General features: G+C 32.8%; 1 protein-coding gene across 1 annotated transcript; it reads left to right on the top strand.

The window, feature by feature from the left end:
- Positions 1–5818: 5818 nt before the first annotated feature.
- On the top strand, positions 5819–17899 carry LOC111718394 (aspartate aminotransferase, mitochondrial). Its single transcript, XM_023493970.1, has 14 exons — positions 5819–5909; positions 6460–6579; positions 7571–7757; positions 8007–8155; positions 8915–9027; positions 9209–9297; positions 9559–9626; positions 10510–10588; positions 11252–11373; positions 12230–12315; positions 15266–15339; positions 16296–16337; positions 16572–16654; positions 17308–17899. The coding sequence occupies exons 1-13, from the start codon at positions 5824–5826 to the stop codon at positions 16650–16652; spliced, it is 1296 nt and encodes a 431-aa protein (XP_023349738.1). The 5' UTR covers positions 5819–5823; the 3' UTR covers positions 16653–16654; positions 17308–17899.
- Positions 17900–19737: the final 1838 nt, after the last annotated feature.

The following is a 19737-nucleotide window of genomic DNA, read 5'->3' as shown; positions in this document are numbered from 1 at the left end:
TGTTTGTTTAATGAAAATGTTTTAAAACTGGTCAGATTTATAAAAGCTTGGCTCTTTTCCAACTTTAGAAATATTGTTGTAAAATATTTAGAATTCAAATCGTTTCTCATAGAATATTCATTTAATAAGTGAAAAAGCAACCCCACAATTCTATTCAATGTTAGACATAAATTCTAGGACAATGATTACAACTTATTTTTTAATTCTTTTTTGCTTACTTCGTTTAGGGTTTGGATATAAATTTACTTATCAATACAAACAACTGAAATATTTGCCATTTGCTACTTATTTTGATAGATATAATCACCTTGCCTCTAGACCACTATATTTTGAATTTACAATAGCAATCTTTTTTACATTATCAAATTGAGACTTTCGACTTTTCAAAACTAAATTACAAGGAATCTTTGTTAGAGTTTTTTTAAATTTTATAGACAGGACATTTCATAGACAAGACATTTCATAGATAGCCCATTTCATAGACAGAACATTTCATAGACAGGACATTTCATAGACAGAATGTTTTATATACAGGACATTTCTAGATAAGACTTTTTATAGACTTGTAGGACATTTCATAGACAGAGCAAATTTTTTATGGCCAGAAAAAAACTCATAGATAAATATTTTCATAGACAGAAAAGCATTTTTTTGGTTGTTCAGAGTCAATTTGAGGTTTTGGGATAAAACTAACAAGATTTCGTCACAATTTAAAAAATGTGACCAGTTTGAGATAAATATTTTTTATATCAATGCATATAAATATATTGTTTCGTAATGTATGTGTGTCTAAACTAACAAGATATCAACATTATGATATCAGTTTAATGAAAAGATATGCATAATGGGCGCTATAGATCATAGAAAGATGAGGGTATGATTTATGAGAAAAGATTTCTTGGAAGAAGAAAAAAAAATTATTTTAACTATGAAAAATATTCTCTGTCTATGAAATGTCCTGTCTACGAAATGTCCTGTCTATGAAATGTCCTGTCTATGAAATGTCCTGTGTATGATATGTCCTGTCTATGAAATGTCCTGTCTATGAAATGTCCTGTCGATGAAATGTCCTGTGTATGATATGTCCTGTCTATGAAATGTCCTGTCTATGAAATGTCCTGTGTATGATATGTCCTGTCTATGAAATGTCCTATGATATGTCCTGTCTATGAAATGTCCTATCTATGAAATGTCCTGTCGATGAAATGTCCTATCTATGAAATGTCCTGTCTACGAAATGTCCTGTCTATGAAATGTCCTGTCGATGAAATGTCCTATCTATGAAATGTCCTGTCTATGAAATGTCCTATCTATGAAATGTCCTATTTATTAAATGTCTTCCTATATAATATCTTTTATGAAATGTCCCAACACCTGAAGTGTCACAATAGATAAATTTGGTCAAATGACCATGAACAAAACTCTTGCTGCCTTTGATATAAATACAGAGCGTCCCATATGATGTTAAATTGTCTCCAAGCTTTAACACCAAAATAAACCCTTAATACTCGAAAAACTTCTCATCTTCCACAAGAAAATTCTTATAAAAGCCTTATTTTATTTTTCAAAATGGTTCATTCTAATTTTATTTTCTGATTAGTCCCGAAAATCGTAATTTCGACCCATTAACGGTCTAATATGATGTGGGACGTATTAAGCAGTTTACTTCCTGCAGTGTACAAAACTAGGGTTTCCAAATTTTCGTTCCATCTCTTTCGCGAAATTTTGTTTATTTTCACGAACATTTTCGAACTTTCAATTTAAACTCTAATTAAAAAATAAATTGGAACTTTATTTAAAAAACTCGGCTTTCGCAAAACCTTTTTACAAACCGTTATGGCGAAATTGGAACCTGATTTCACTAATATTTTTGATAAGATTTAGAATTTTCGTAAATAAACCTATATTTGTAAAAGAAGTTCAAAAAAAGTAAGAACTGTCTAATTGAAGTCAAATGTATAGTTAAGTTGGTAACATTTTGTATACTAACAGCATCCCCTTCTCATAGCAGTCTTGACAGAAGAATTAAATTTAAATTTAAGTTTGAAACTGCTCAGAAGAAGAATATTTAATATACCAAGATTCACATCAACCATGATACTCAGTTTTTGTGGAATTCCGCGTTCATCAGGTTTGGAAAATAATATGATAATTTTACAAAAAATGCACATGCACATGAAAAAATGTGTGAAAAAATGCCTAAATTGAGAGAAAATAAAATTTGCGCCAAACGAAGCGTGAAAAAAGTTACCGAATTGTGTGGAAAAAATTATTAGTAAAAACTGGACGCAAAGAAAAAGATGTATGTACATTGTATATGTGGACGGACAGAAAAATAGATAAATATACTTATAGTTCACTTCATCAAACATTTATTATTAAAGTTTAGTCTTATAAGAGACATTATATAGTGAAACCCTTAATAACGAATACATCGGAAGAATTTATCAAATGTCGTCTTGACAATTTTTCAATGAGTTTTATACTATATTAAGTAAATTTCAGTATTTACGAAAATAAATAAATAGCCATGAATATACGGGAACAGTTTTAAAGAGTTCCATATAATCATTTAATTAAAAAACTAAATATCTGCAACATTCCATTATCAGAGTGAAGAATACGACATTTGATAAATTCTTTCGATGTATTTGTTACTAAGGGTTTCACTGCAGTATATAATTTTTATAATAATAGGTAATTATTAATAATAATCTAATGCTGGGTTCGCTGAGCAGTGATTTCCAGTTAGAAAAGTGTTTTTTTTTGGCGGAAATGTGTGTTGCAAATTGCAGCTACAAAACTAAAGTTTTTACGGAAGTCGATTTCGTGGAATTCTCCATCGTTTTCCCTTCCTTTCCGAAAATTCATTTTTGCAAAAAAAACCGAGAATTCCGCGAAGAAGTTTGCAAAGTACAAACAAAAATTTCGCATTTTTTCACTACAGTTTTCCTCCTGCACTGGAAACCCTGTTTGCAGTAACTAGTAAGTTTTCCCTTGACAATTGGATCAGTTTGAAAAATGGGAATAAAAATTAAAAAAAAAATTCAAGCTGCTTTGATTAGATTGTAAAATGTAAAGACATAAACCTCTGTATCACAATTTCATAATATATATGTAATAAATAATATATAATGTTACAATATCTTTGTACCCTGTTTGTGCTAATCTGTATAATTCAATGACCGTTCCCCATCGGTTATAGTTTAATTTTACCTGTACCATTATACGTAAATATAGTTAGTTAGAGATATTACTCTGAATATTAATGGTTGTGTTAATCATTATTCGGCAGAGAAACAGATTCAGAGAACTATAAGTTTAAGATTACTTAGCGAACACTTTTGGAGTTTTGGCATTTTTAATTAAATAATAATTAAAGAGAAGCTTTTTAAAATAACAGCTTTTCTTTGCTTCCATTTATTTGTGTATTTATGCTGTTTAAAAGCTTGATATAAATCAAAACTGAAACCGAAAGTCGTTTTCATTGTATTGGTATTATTGCCTACCGTATATAAACTATGTAAAACATATATAGATATATATAGATATAGATAGATATAGATAGATATAGATAGATATATATCTAAATGCAACTTATTTGATTTGTTTTGATTCTCAACAAGATTGATGTGTACATATTATACTGTGTACATATTATACTGTGTACATATTATACTATGTACATATTATACTGTGTACATATTATACTGTGTACATATTATATCCCCCCCCCCCAGACCAGAAGGGGACTTTTGCGATATTTGAAGCTTAAGTGAGCAAACTAAAAAATGTCCAAAATTTTAATTTCTGTAAGATAAGTTTGAAGGAACGGAAGACGAAGGAAAGTAATTCTATCTAAATATGTGAATGAAAGGCCTGGGGAAAGCTTTAAAATGTCGCTGTGCAGACATAACACCTTGTCAGGACCATGAAAACAGCGCATGATTCAAGCCACACAACTGCCTGGGCCTTGAAATTCCTTCATTTACAAGTTTCTTTTAAAAAAGAAGAATTAGGAATTGACTTAATCAACAAAACTTCCACACTGTTTTGGTTCTAGATTTTTGACTATTTTTTTTTCATACATCCAGGGACCAAAAACGACATAAGCTAATAATTTCCAAGTTTATACTTAACTGTAGTGAAGGGAAGGTCAGTGGTCGGTGAAAATTCAACTTTAACTTGGGAACCCGGCGCTGCCTGGGATATTCATAGTTACTCCCGCCGTTTACCCGTACTTGTTCAATTTTACGGAGAAACTAAATATTTGCTATGAAAGTCGATTTACTCAACTTAGAATCTCAAAACAAGCTGTAAGAACATTCCCGTGGTTCTCCAGACCTCACACCAAATTTGAGACAAATCGGGGTTCTAATTGGACAATTACAAACAGACAGTAGTACCTTTATATATATTTATGTAAATAGTTATTTTTTATCAAAATTTTTTGGTAGCATTAAAAAAAACAATTTTGATTTTTCATGACCGTTTTAATGTTGTGGCTAGAGTTAAAATTATATATATACAACTTGCAAAATCTTATAGATTGAACTACTGAAAATTGCTCAAATAAATAGGGGGTACCTCAGAAGTATGGATTGCAAAATGTGAATATTAATTGTAAAAAACAGGCTCTTATCTTAAAGTTTTTGAAGGTGTGTGTGTGTGGGGGTTAAAAAACTTATTAATATTTCACCTTAAATTTAATCTCACAAGCCTGGGGGCGGTTGACCCCACTCTCTGAATTAGGTTCAACTGGTGAAAAGCTTTTATCTAAAGTTTTTGAGATAATATAAATCGATAATTAGTATTGTAGGCTATAATATGCAATGCTATGTTTGTCTATTGTCTATGTTTTATAAACGTTACAGATGGGTCACACACAAAGGATGAGACATCTGAGACGACTGCACGGAATCATTTCTTCACTCATGTATTTCAATTGTCTAAAGTCTCGTCCTTTGCGGGTTTCTCTGCATGGGAAAACAAGAAAAACTTGATTTAGAGTACTAACGCTGCTCGTTGCTCATCGAGTAAAGAGAACTATGCAACACCTGGGTATACTTTTTAACGTATCAGAGTTGTTTGAATCCTCAGGATGTAACATAAATATATATAATAAAGAAAAATATGTAAAAGGTTTAATTAAAATTTTCCATTAATCAATCAATCAAGTCATAAAGTTGAACAACTCACAAGTATTGAACGCGGCATTTTTTCTACCTTGCGCAAATAATTATTTGATTGCTACGTAAGTGTTTGATTTGACTTTGAGACAGGGACAGAGACAGCAGCTTCTTGCCTGTACTTAGACCCCTAAGATCATACGAAAAGTTTTTAGAAACATTAGTTATAGAAGGCTTCCCATTAGTCCCACCGGTTGGGTCTGTCCTAGTATACGATTTTTGGACCCCCCCCCTCCTATCAATTTTGTACATGACCATTTTATTTCAGCAAATTTATTATTATTTATTTTTTGTTATTTAGGGTTAGGTTAGGTTAAGATACTTTCTGGGCCGAGCGCTGCGGCCACGGGTTAGGTTAGTCAAGACACTTTCTGGGCCGAGCGCTGCGGCTAGGATGGGCTAGGGGGCCGAGCGCTGCGGCTACGGGTTAGGTTAAGTTAAGAAACTTCGAGTCACACCCGTGTACAAAATTGATAGGAGGGGAGGGGCCTGGGGGGGGGTCCAAAAATTGTATACTAGGAAATTACCCACCGGTTCCTACTTTTTAGATCCGAAGTTGTCTAAATAATTATGGAAAGTTTACATGATGTACTTACGTTCGTTAATAAAAACCTAATTTTAAGTTTTCAATAAAATGAATCATATTTTCAGAAGAATGCTCTGCAGTTCTTTGACCAGCGCTCAGCGCTCTGCTGCCCCCCTCCTCTCCGCTGCTGCCAGGTTACTTCTTTTTTCTTCTTCAAAAAGTTGGCAATTAATGATATATTTTGAACATTTTATCATTCGGACTTTTGTACTAAACACTTGACGTTGTCTGTTTGGTTTAACAAACTATTTTTAAAACAAATTATTTTTCTGCGCTTGATAAACCTTTATTTAGCGCTTTACATGTTTGACAAGTAGACTTTAACTCTTGACATAACTTTCTTCTGTACTTGACATAACTTTCTTCTGTGCTTGACAAACTTTCTTTTGTACTTGACAAACTTTCTTTTGTACTTGACAAACTTTCTTCTGTACTTGGCAAACTTTCTTTTGTACTTTAAAAACTTTCTTCTGTTCTCGGCAAACTTTCTTTTGTACTTGAAAAACTTTCTTCTTTTCTTAGCAAACTTTCTTTTGTACTTGAAAAACTGTCTTCTGTACTTGACCACCTTTCTTCTGTACTTGACAAACTTTCCTTTTGGACAGACACTCATTTTAAACGCTTGACAAACGTGGCTTTTAATTTACCTCGAATTTTTAAATTTAAATTTGAACTTTTGTTCAGGAATTCTTCCTTCTGGAGTGGAGTTGAGATGGGTCCTCCTGATGCCATTCTTGGAGTTTCAGAGGCTTTCAAGAGAGATTCTAATCCTAAGAAGATCAACCTTGGAGTTGGAGCTTATAGGTTTATTCTTGTTTTGGATTAAAGGGGGATTTCTTCTTGTTTGTAGACTTCAGGGGATTTTTTCTTATTTGGGGTCTTTGGTGGATTTATTCTAAATTTGGGACTTTCGGGGAATGTTCTTGTTTTGGGAAGGGGAATACAACTTGTTTGGGGAGTGGGAATTATTCTTGTTTCGGGACTTCGGGAAAAATTGTTTTCATTTTGGGACTCAGGGGGAGTTATTCTTGATTTGGGACTTTTTGGGTGATTGTTCTTATTTTGGGGCTTGAAATTCTTCTTTTTTTGGGACTTTGGCGGAATTATTCTTGTTTTATGACTTTGGGGAATTATTATTGTTTTTGGGACTTTCAGGGAATTATTTTGGAACTGGAATTATTCTTGTTTTGGGACTGGAATTATTCTTGTTTTGTGACTTTGGGAGAATTATTCTTGTTTTGGGACTTTGGGGGAACCATTCTTGTTGTGAGACTTTGGAGATTTATTCTAGTTTGGGAAATAGCGAATAGCGATGAATAGAACAAATTTGATTAAATATTCTTCTATATTTAAATTCGGTGTTGATGAATGATGATGCTCCAAACCTCACAGAGTAAAATAAAAAATATAGGTGTTAATTCCACATTTTTTAAAAATATACTTCGGTCTGGGTTGACCCTCTTCAGTTCTATATAATAACAATAATAACCATCAAAATCAATGTTAAAAAATCTAAAAAAATCCCAAGAAAGTAAACTGAAAAACAAGAAAATCGGTTTTCGAATGAAAAAAAATCAGAAACGAACTTACATTATGATATTAAAAAAGATAATTTATAAATATTCACTTTTAAGAATGTTTAAAGACAATTAGCAGTTCTTCTTTGCCGGTTCAAACGCTATTGATCAAGTTGGATCCCAGTATTTCTATCTTTCTATGTGTATCTATCTATCCTGTTATCCATTTGTCCATTTAACTGTCTATCTATCTATCTACCTATCTATCTCTATTCTAGGGATGACGCTGGTCAACCCTTTGTCCTTCCCTCTGTGCACAAGGCTGAGATGAAGATCATGAGTGCTGGTCTGAACAAGGAGTATGCTCCTATTGGGGGTGAGGCTGATTTCTGTACAGCCTCCGCTAAACTAGCCCTGGGGGAGGACAGCACTGTGGTCAGGGACGGCCTCAATGTTACTATTCAGGTCAGAGACTGGGAAAATTGTATTCCTATTTTTTAGGTTTTTATTTTATACAATAAATATTTTGAGTATAAGAGAGTAAAATGATGTCCAATAGAGTTTGTGTGTGGGGGAGGGGGGTGGTTTTGCCTTTCCTTTTTTCATTAAATTATTTCCTTTTCTTGTTCTTCAAAATATTTTATAAAATGGTCACTTGTAAGTACACATCCAGTTCCTTATTACGTTTTGATTTATTGATTGATTTATATAAAGGGAATATCTGGAACTGGTTCTCTACGTGTAGGCACTGCGTTCCTGTCTAAATGGTTCCCCGGGAACAAGACAGTTTATCTGCCTAAACCCTCTTGGGGAAACCATACTCCCATTGTTAAGCACGCTGGTATGGAGGTTGGAGGTTACAGGTACATATATAGTGGAGGTTACAGGTATATATATAATGGAGGTTACAGGTACATATATAGTGGAGGTTACAGGTACATATAGTGGTTCCAAGAAAATATATTTCTTTTTTAATATTTTTTGATTCAATTCTGAGGTGTATATTTTTTAGAATTACCCCTCCCCCCGGCCCTGGATGTTTTTTTTTTGATTTTTTTCATTATTTTGGGAATGATGAATTAGACATTAAAGCCATTTTTTCATTCTTTTTCATACTTTTCATACCCTAAAATTCATTGATCTTTCCAAATTCAGCCAAAAAGCCCAAAAAAATATTTTGGGGGAAAAAATGATTTGTCTAAAGGGGGGGGGGGAAAGATAATGATTTTTCGAGAAAATATAAACCCCCTTAATCTATACTATGTTTGTCAGGTATATTGATTCTCGGAAAATTAGTTGCTCCCTGTTTAAAATAATTTTTATCCTGGAAGCTGAGTATATTTTCATGAGTGGAGCGTTATTTTTTTTTTTTTTTTTTTCTCGCTAGATTGGGAAAATTCATGATTTTTAGGGGAAATTAATGAATTTTTGTGTAAAGAGTGTTTAAAGAATGAAAAAAAGTTGTCTTCTGATGTCAAATTTCTCTCCCTCCCCCCCAATCATCAAAAATCATCCCCCAAGGGGTGGGGTGGGGGGTAATTCTGAAAAGTATACCTATGGTGGTACAGTGTTATACAGAAAACAGTCGTCTTTGTTCAGATTTTGTAATCCATGTTTGTTAGGTATTATGATGCTGGAACCTGTGGACTAGATTTTGCTGGAGCTGTTGAAGATATTAAGAAGATACCTGAGGGATCTATTATTATGCTGCACGCTTGTGCACACAACCCAACGGGTTAGTTTCCTCAATATATCAGATTAAATTAAGAGTTTTAAGAAAAGTTATTTCGTGAGAAAAAAACTGAAATGATATTAATAAAATAAAGTGCGGTATTAGTTAGGTGTTCTTATACTAGAATGTCAACAATAACAATGATTACAAGATTACAGATTTAGTTATTGTGAAAATATTTCAGGAGTTGACCCAACAGCTGAACAGTGGAAGGAACTAAGCGAGGTTGTTAAGGCGAAGAAACTCCTTCCCTTCTTCGATATGGCTTACCAGGTCAAATAGTACCCCGTAGAAATGCGTATAAAGTTCAAACATTGGTTTATTGTAGATTCATTATGTATCCTTAGACTAAATTTTTATTTTCAATATTATTACCTACCTACCTACCAATGCCGACCCTTTAAAAAAACTTTCACAATGTTTTGAAAAATTACCTCCTTCCCCCACACACTCAGGGACTCGCAGACAACAATTATCTTTATATTATACAGAAGAAAAAAATATGTTTTTTTTTGATAAAAATATTATTTTCAGGGATTTGCTTCCGGTGACGTCGACAAGGATGCTTTTGCCGTCAGACAGTTTATTGCTGACGGTCATATGTAAGTTAATCATTTTTTTTATAAACAATTAGATTATTAACGACATTGCTATTATTATTATTATTATTATTAACGACCCGGTTACTCTCGAGTCCAGTGGGGCTGGATCTTAGCTACCTCTCTGTGTGTATTAGCCTGAGTGTACACTTGGGATAGTTTACTGATGAAGGATATTATGAGTGGATTTTAATAGTTCCATGGAAAACAAATTCTCCATTAAAATTCAGATAATATACAGATTGACCTTTGGAAGTGAAGTACATGGCCTGTACAATTAGCAAAGGATAAGCCTATCACTTTATATATTAAAACCTCGTAGCTTGAGCGGTAATATTTTGGCAGGAGTGTATATTTTCTCAAAAAATCATCCCTCTCTTTTGAAAATCATTTTCCCCAGAAGCATGTTTGCGCAAAGCATAATTTTTTTTAATGATTTATTCGCTGAATCAAGAAAAATAAATGATTTTTAATGCAAAATATTTAATTTTTGGTAATAAGTGTAAATTGGCATCCATTTTTCTTGAGAATATACCCTTTAATTTTGGCTTATCTAAAATTAGCCAAAATTAGCATGCTAATGTCCGACTTCTTTCCTATTATGGTTCAGCATCGATAAAAGTCGAATTAGAAAAAAAATGTGTTCTTGGAACGGAATGTAAACGTAGATTCAAGTGAACCCATTATAGAGTAGTATAGCTGAATCACAACAGTGTCTATAAAAGAATTGTCTTTTTCTGCTTCAGGACAATGGAGGATAATGTAAGAATTAAACACTAATGATTTGTAGCAATCACTAAACGTACCTTTCTTTAAATGGAAGTTCACTTGAAAATACGTATACAGTTCCTTTTTAAGAATTCAATTGCTTATTTAATTGTCTTAGGATTCTTCTGTCCCAATCCTACTCTAAGAATATGGGACTCTACGGAGAAAGGACTGGAGCATTCACCGTTGTCTGCAAGGTAGGATCTTAGTATAATGTACGTGTAGGGAAGTGTAACGAAAAAATGCGTCTGTGAATTGTCTAGATCTCCCATCTTCCACGAGTATTTCAACTTCTATATATTATAAAACAATAACCCAAAATTAATTTTCTTCGTAGATTTTCCAAATTTTACAAAAATCAAATGCTTTGATACAATTTTTTTATTCTGACCATGAATAAACCTTTGCTGGGGTCATGTTAGGTCCCACACAAAATTTGGGCCCGATCGGTCCAGCTGTTATAAAGTTTTTTATGCTAACCAATAAACCAACCAACAAGCAGTATAGTGTACAGTAGAAAATATCTAAATTATTATTAATGAGAAAGATGAAGCTGCTAGATTAGAATCCCGGATAGATGTTACTGTAAGACCTCTTTACAGTGTACAGTGTACACTGTACACTGTACACTGTACACTGTACACTGTACACTGTACACTGTACACTGTACACTGTACACTGTACACTGTACACTGTACACTGTACACTGTACACTGTACACTGTACACTGTACAGTAGAATATACGAAAATATTAATGTTTAGGACAAGGAAAAAGCATCAAGAGTAGAAAGCTATAGAAATATTATTGTAAGACTTCTGTGTTGTGCGCAGTAGAATATATGAAAATAATAATATTAAGGACAAAGATGAAGCAGCTAGAGTAGAATCTCCGATTAAGATTATTGTAAGACCTCTGTACAGTAACCCACCCAGGCACGGAGCCAGGATTGTTACACAGATTCTGAATACTCCAGAACTCAGGTATTTAAACATAAAATCTATATTTAGGCTGATTGATTAATTGATTAATTAAATAATTGATTTCTTGTTCTTCTTGTTCTTGTGAAGTAATTCTCCATCTTCCAAATAGGAATGTTGAGAATATCTTGATTTCTTCATGTGTGGTCTGCTATAGATCAGATGTAGCTTCAGTTTTTCTTAAATCAGCAGCCACTCCATTCTCAATGATTCTTATCATACAGTTGTTTAAACTGAACTGTATTTTTTGCATGTTTAACATCATAGGGTAAAGCATTCCATAGGTTAATAATTCTGTGTGAGAAAAAATTCTTCCTTATCTCCAGCTTAGCAACAGGTTTAACAAGATTAAGACTGTCTTGATTTAACCTTGTGACTTGTTCTCTCAAACCAACAAATTTAAACCAGGTGTTCTTGTCAACATTGTCAAATCCATTGACTATCTTAAAAGTTTGAATCATGTCTGCTCTTTTTCTTCTATTCTCAAGTGTTTGGAGATTCAGCTCCTTGAGTTTTTCTTCATATGTTGATCCCTTTAATCCAGACACAAGGTAGACTGCTCTCATTTGAACTCTTTCTAAAATATCACAATCTGCTTTTGTCCATGGATTCCAGACACTGCACAGGATGCAAACTCAAGATGACAGCGAACATATTGTTTATAGAGTCTGATAAAGGTGAAACGGTCTCATTATGTTGTAAAAATTGATTGACAATTTGATTCAAGGGATTATTAATTGATATCTAGAATATTGATGATTTTTAAATTAATATTTTTTTTCGATTTTATCTTGATCAATTAACATTACATTGAATAATTGATATTTTTGGTCGATAAAATAATATTTTTGTAAATTAGATCTGAATGGTTGGTTGATGTAAAGACGATGGCGGATCGTATTATTACAATGAGAACTCAGTTGAAAGATGGATTAACCAAGGAAGGTAAAGATCAAGTTATTTCTATTTCAACCAGGTTTACAGTAAGAATTAAAGCTTTTTACTCTTGCTTTTTAAGTCGCCATTAACATTTTTCGCGGATTTTTCTGTTTTTAATTTGTGCATTTTCAAAAATAATAAATGTGGATCCCTGAACTGGCATATTACTGACTAATTGATTGATTAGGTTCCTCCTTGAAGTGGCAGCATATTACTAATCAATTGATTGATTTGGTTCCTCCCTGAACTGGCATATTACTGACTAATTGATTGATTAGGTTCCTCCTTGAACTGGCAGCATATTATTAATCAATTGATTGATTTGGTTCCTCCCTGAACTGGCATATTACTGAATAATTGATTGATTAGGATCCTCTCTGAATTAGCAACACATTACTGATCAAGTGATTGATAGGTTCCTCCATAAACTGGCAGCATATTACTGACTAATTGATTGATTAGGTTCCTCCTTGAACTGGCAGCATATTAGTTATTAATTGATTGATAAGGTTCCTCCTTGAACTGGCATATTACTGACTAATTGATTGAACTAGCAGCAAAGTACTGATCAATTGATTGATTAGGTTCCTCCTTGAACTGGCAGCATATTACTGACTAATTGATTAATTAGGTTCCTCCTTGAACTGCAGCATATTACTGATCAAATTGGCATGTTCTGTTTCACCGGAATGAAACCTGATCAGGCAAATTATTTTATAACAATATTTCCCATGATGGAAAAAAATGATGAAAACATACTTATTTATACTTTTTTAAACGTCGCATTGCTTCATTTTTGAAACCCGATTTTCATTATATATTTTTTGTTTTACTTTTATGAGCTTGCGGACTGAGCATTCTAGCTTTTAGCCGCTGTAATTTCTCAAAGCATTTTGTACATTAGGAGATGTTTTAATTAGAGGATTTCGTACATTAGGGGATGTTTTAATTAGAGGATCTCGTACGTTAGGGGATGTTTTAATTAGAGGATTTCGTACATTAGGGGATGTTTTAATTAGAGGATTTCATACATTAGGGGATGTTTTAATTAGAGGATCTCGTACATTAGGGGATGTTTTAATTAGAGGATTTCGTACATTAGGGGATGTTTTAATTAGAGGATTTCATACATTAGGGGATGTTTTAATTAGAGGATCTCGTACATTAGGGGATGTTTTAATTAGAGGATTTCGTACATTAGGGGATGTTTTAATTAGAGCATTTCGTACATTAGGGGATGTTTTAATTAGAGGATTTCGTACATTAGGAAATGTTTAAATTAGAGGATTTCGTACGTTAGGAGATGTTTTGATTAGTGGATTTCCAACAAGTGTAATTTATTTTGAAGCAAATTCTGAATTTTGACCGGCCATAAACCTTTTTCAGCGCCGGGGTCTAGAAAAATTTCACAAAGAAAATTTGGACATGTCCTTTTCAGCCGTTCTGACGTTTATTGAATACAATCAAACCAACAAACATAAAAGCCAAATACATTTTCATATTCCCTTTACTATCTATTTTTGTAGGTTGAGAGGATTACAAAGGAGTTCTCAATCTACCTAACTAAGGTAGGTTAAACATTATAAAAAGTTTGTCTGAAAATATCCATTTTTTATATTACAATTTTCGTGCGAGATTTAAACAAAATTTATATACTTTCGTTTGAATAAATTTGTATATTTATATGTATGAAAGTTAGTTTTAGCTGGCCAAACGGCTGGACCGTTTTTATATAGTTTTTTCTTTCTGTGGGCAACACCGCTTGAGCTAGTCTTATTATTTAGGATGGACGTATCTCAATGGCTGGAATTTCAAGCTCTAATGTTGGATACCTAGCTCACGCTATGCATACTGTTACAAAATAGAGGTAAAATATTTTTCCTCCTGAGCATTCTTTTGAACAATTTCATCACATTTTGGAATTTGTATATTAGTACAACCGAGTTGGGAACATTAGAATGGGAGCCGGATCGGGTCTGAAAAAATATGAGGATCCACGGATCCGGATCCAAGGGGAAAAAATCAACCAAAAACTAAAGAAAAAAATTTACTCTCAACTCAAACCTGAAAAAAGAGATTATAAATTTTTTTTTTGATTTCTGAATGGTTCATCAAATTTGAACATAAAAATAAGCGAAAAAAATAAGAAAAAACATTGGAAAATTATGCTTTGTTAAAAAAAATTCAATAAATTTTATGGAAATAACCTGGATCCGGGTCCGCGTCAAAATTAAATGGATACTTATCACAGGTTCAGAGATTAGGAAGTTTTTAATAATTTCATTAGTTAATAGTTAAGATTTATGTAGGAAATTATAAGTGTAAAACGTTTTTTTAGCAGGTTTAGGCTATGTTTTGCCACTTGGACTATCTTAATCACTGTATAAATATGTCTTAATGATAAGATTGCTGAAAGCTCATCATTATGACATATTTGTTATTGATACCTAGATTTTAATTCTGCATTTGATGTTTATTCGAACTAAGTTTTGTATTATCTATGATAATAATGATTTTCAGCAAATTATTAATTAATTGATTGATGAAGTTCTTCCTTGGACTGCCAGCATATTAATGATCAATTGATTGATTAGGTTCCTCCTTGAACTAGCATATTACTGATTAATTGATTGATTAGGTTCCTCCCTGAACTGGCATATTACTGACTAATTGATTGATTTATTTGGCTCCTTCTTGAACTAGCAGCATTTTACTAATCAATTGATTGATAAGGTTCTTCCTTGAACTAGCACATTACTGACTAACTGATTGATTTGGTTCCTCCCTGAACTGGCATATTAATGATCAATTGATTGATTAGGTTCCTCCTTGAACTAGACCATTACTGACTAATTGATTGATTAGGTTCCTCCTTGAACTGGCAGCATATTTCTTATCAATTGATTGATTAGGTTCCACCTTGAACTAGCACATTACTGACTAATTGATTGATTAGGTTCCTCCCTGAACTGGCAGCATATTACTGATCAAATTGGCATGTTCTGTTTCACCGGAATGAAACCTGATCAGGCAAATTATTTTATAACAATTTTTTCCCATGATGGAAAATAATGATTTAAAAAATTACTTGTTTATACATATTTTTAAACGTCGCGTTGCTTCATTTTTGAAACCCGGTTTTCATTATTTATTTTTTGTTTCACTTTTATGAATTTGCGGACTGAGCATTCTAGCTTTTAGCCGCTGTAATTTCTCAAAGCATTTCGTACATTAGGAGATGTTTTAATAAGAGGATTTCGTACATTAGGGGATGTTTTATTTAGTGGATTTCGTACATTAACAGATGTTTTAATTTGAGGATTTCGTACATAAGGGATGTTTTAATTAGAGGATTTCGTACAATAGGGGATGTTTTAACTAGAGGATTTCGTACATTAGGGGATGTTTTGATTAGTGGATTTCGTACATTAACGGATGTTTTAATTAGAGGATTTCTTACATAAGGGATGTTTTAATTAGTGGATTTCGTACATTAGGGGATGTTTTAATTAGTGGATTTCGTACATTAGGGGATGTTTTAATTAGTGGATTTCGTACATTAACGGATGTTTTAATTTGAGGATTTCGTACATTAGGGGATGTTTTAATTAGAGGATTTCGTACATAAGGGGATGTTTTAATTAGAGGATTTCGTACATTAAGGGATGTTTTAATTTGAGGATTTCGTACATTAGGGGATGTTTTAATTGTGGATTTCGCACATTAGGGGATGTTTTAATTATAGGATTTCGTACATTTGGGAATGTTTTGATTAGTGGAATTTCCGACTAGTCGAATTTATTTTGGGGCAAATTCTGAATTTTGACCGGCCATAAACCTTTTTCCGCGCCGGGGTCATGAAAGGTTTCACAAAAAAAGTTGGACATGTTCTGTTCAGCCGTTCTCGCGTTTATTGAATACAATCAAACCAACAAACATAAAAGCGAAATACATTTTCATATTCCCTTTAAAATCCATTTTTGTAGGTTGAGAGGATTACTAAGGAGTTCTCAATCTACTTAACTAAGGTAGGTTAAACATTAAAAAAAGTTTGTCTAAAAATATCCATTTTTTATATTACAATTTTCTTTCGAGATTTAAACAAAATGTATATACGCTCGTTTGAATAAATTTGTAAATTTGTATATTTGTATGTATAAAAGTTAGTTTTAGCTGGCCAAACCGCTGGACCGTTTTTTATAAAGTTTTTTTCTTTCTGTGGGCAACACCGGACACTTGAGCTAGTTATTATTATTATTTAGGATGGACGTATCTCAATGGCTGGAATATCAAGCTCTAATGTTGGATACCTAGCTCACGCTATGCATACTGTTACTAAATAGAGGTAAAATATTTTTACTCCTGAGCATTCTTCTGAACAATTTCATCATATTTTGGAATCTGTATATTTGTACAACCGAGTTGGGAACATTAGAATTGGAGCCGGATCCGGATCCGCAAAAATATGAGGAACCACGGATCCGGATCCAAGGGGCCAAAAATCAATCAAAAACTAAAGAAAAAAAATTTACTCTCAACTCAAATCTGAATTATTGAAAATAGAGAAATTATAAAAATTTCCTGATTTCTGAATGGTTTACAAATTTGAACATAAAAATAAGCGAAAAAAATGAGACAAAAAATTGGAAAATTCTGCTTTGTTAAAAAAAATTCAGTAAATTTTATGGAAATAACCTGGATCCGGATAAATTTTTTTCCAGTGCGGATCTGCGTCAAAATTAAATGGATACTAAGCACTGGTTCAGTAATTAGGAAGTTTTTAATAATCTCATTAGTTAATAGTTAAGATTTGTAGGAAATTTTGAGTTTAAAACGTTTATTGAGCAGGTTTAGGTTATGTTTTGCCACTTGTATTTGGATCTTAATCACTGTATAAATATGTCTTAATGATAAGATTGCTGAAAGTTCATCATTATTACATATTTGTTATTTATACCTCTGTATTTGACATTTATTCGAACTAAGTTTATTTTACAGATGATGCTGTAAGCCTTAAGAAGACTCCTGGTAGAGCCCTCAACCCTAAACCTACCGATAGGACTAAAAAAAAATCTTCCTGAAAGGGACTGTCAGCGTAATTTCAAGTGACCTTCCATTTAAAGAGAGGCATGTCAGATTCACAGCGGTAAACTTTGTCCGTGCAACGATAAGGTAGATATCCTCATTCGTACAGCTGATGAATGAGTGCCGGGAGACTCGAGGTTACATTGTTCACTGTACACACCGTGTACTTGCGCGGGTTTTTGGCAATTAATTTCCCGCTTTATAAATCAGAATATCTACAAATACTTGATAACACAAAGAAAGGTTAAAGAGTTGTAAATCGGACATGCCACTCTATGAATGGAAGATCGCTTAAAGTTACGCGTACACTCCCTTAACGAATAAAAATGGAATTTCACCATATCCCTTGTATGTAATTATGTATGAATGGTTGCATAAACATAAAACTAGTAATATAGACATTTTTAGTAGAAATCTTACACATTGTTATAAAATATATATATGGAAAATGAAACTAAATATAATCCTGGTGAAAAAAATGACCGAAATATATTTAACAACTATATTTATATATATAGTCCTATATTTTAGTCGTATTTAGTTTCAGAAAAATGCGCGGATATTTCCGCAGTTTAAGCAACCTTGTACAGACGAATCTGCTTGGTCGTGGGACGACAGGACGAATTCTGTTCTTTTGCGGATTATTTTTGCAAATACTTAATACTACAGGAACCATTTTAAGCAATCAGAATATAGGACGGAAGGAAAAATGGAAAGAAAGGAAATTAAAAGCACTGTTAAGGATCTGGATCTGGATCCATGGATCTGCGACACTAAAGTTCCTTTAATCCAAATTCATGAGACCAAATTTCAACCAAAACGTCGAAAAATAAAATCTCGCGCAATTAAAACACACATTAATTGTGTCAACTATTGAGAAATAAAAACCTTCCTGATCATAGATGTTAATAAACATCTGCTTAAACAAAAAACGAAAACAAAAAAAATAGTTAAATTTTTTTTTGTTCAAAATTACAAACAAAACTTGAAAAAAAAACTCTATGATTAATCTGGATTTCGAATCTGCACCAAATTAAAATGTTATTCAATTTACCATTTTAGACTGCAGCCAAAAAAACATTTTCATGGGTTCCCAATTATGAATTTTTATGTTGATGATCAAAAAATAGAATAATAAAAGTACGATTTTAAATTGTAGAGATGCAGATTGCAGAATGTATACTGCTTAGGGGCTATTTTATTTAAATGCAGATCCTGGATCCGTCAGGAAGAAATGATCTTGATATAGGTGCTGAACATTTTGACAAGATTTACTGTATTTTTGAGCAAATGATAACATTTTCAAATTTTGGTTTTCGCTGAACCATTCAGAGATTATGTAGTTTTAAGATTAATCTCTTATTATTTAACAATTGAGATTTGTTTAGCAGGCTCTGATTGTTGTTTTTGTCTCTTGAAGCCAAAATTTTACGGATCCGGATCCCAGGCATCAACAAGAGTGTAAATGTTTCTGTGAATTTAAATACTATATAACTTTTCAACTTGCATACACATATTTTCATAGTCGGCATCGTCGGTAATGGTATTCACCGACACAGGGTCAAACGACCTATAGTCAGATGCCATAAGAAGTACACATTACACACTACACAATAGATTAAAAAATTAAAAGAACTAAAGTCTCTCGCTCCACAAAAATTTTAAGTTCAACTAATTATGCCATGAGTTCTGATAACGGGGTGTGCTTCTAATTGGTCCCAGGTAACTCCCCAGCCATCTCACCAAAATCAGAAAACTTTTCTTATATGCTAAATTTTATAAAGCTTGTAGGAGACTCTACTAGTGTTTTTAAATTATCTAAATATCGTAAAAAATCTTTTTTAAATACTATATAACTTTTCAACTTGCATACACATATTTTCATAGTCGGCATCGTCGGTAATGGTATTCACCGACACAGGGTCAAACGACCTATGGTCAGATGCCATAAGGAGTACACATTACACACTACACAAGAGAAAATAAAAATTTATTAAAAGAAGTAAAGTTTTTCGCCCCACACACCAGGCTGCAAAAATTTTAAGTTCAACTAATTATGCCATGAGTTCTGATAACGGGGTGTGCTTCCATCTCATCCAAATCAGAAAACTTTTCTTATATGCTAAATTTTATAAAGCTTGTAGGAGACTCGACTAGTGTTTTTAAATTTTCTAAATATCGTAAAAAATCTTTAAGCCCTTTTAACCCCTCCTGTATTAGTGTAAAAATTAGTTAGTTAAAAGAACAGTTATTTTAAGTCTGATTTGAGAATTCAAGCAATATTTTTTCTTGCCTATAGCTTGCTTGGAACTGGAGACTTGACTGGTATGATTTCAACCAATT

Source organism: Eurytemora carolleeae, unplaced genomic scaffold (assembly GCF_000591075.1).
Source record: "Eurytemora carolleeae unplaced genomic scaffold, Eaff_2.0 scaffold74, whole genome shotgun sequence".
Taxonomy (NCBI): domain Eukaryota; kingdom Metazoa; phylum Arthropoda; class Copepoda; order Calanoida; family Temoridae; genus Eurytemora; species Eurytemora carolleeae.
This window is presented reverse-complemented; position numbering and strand designations above follow the sequence as displayed.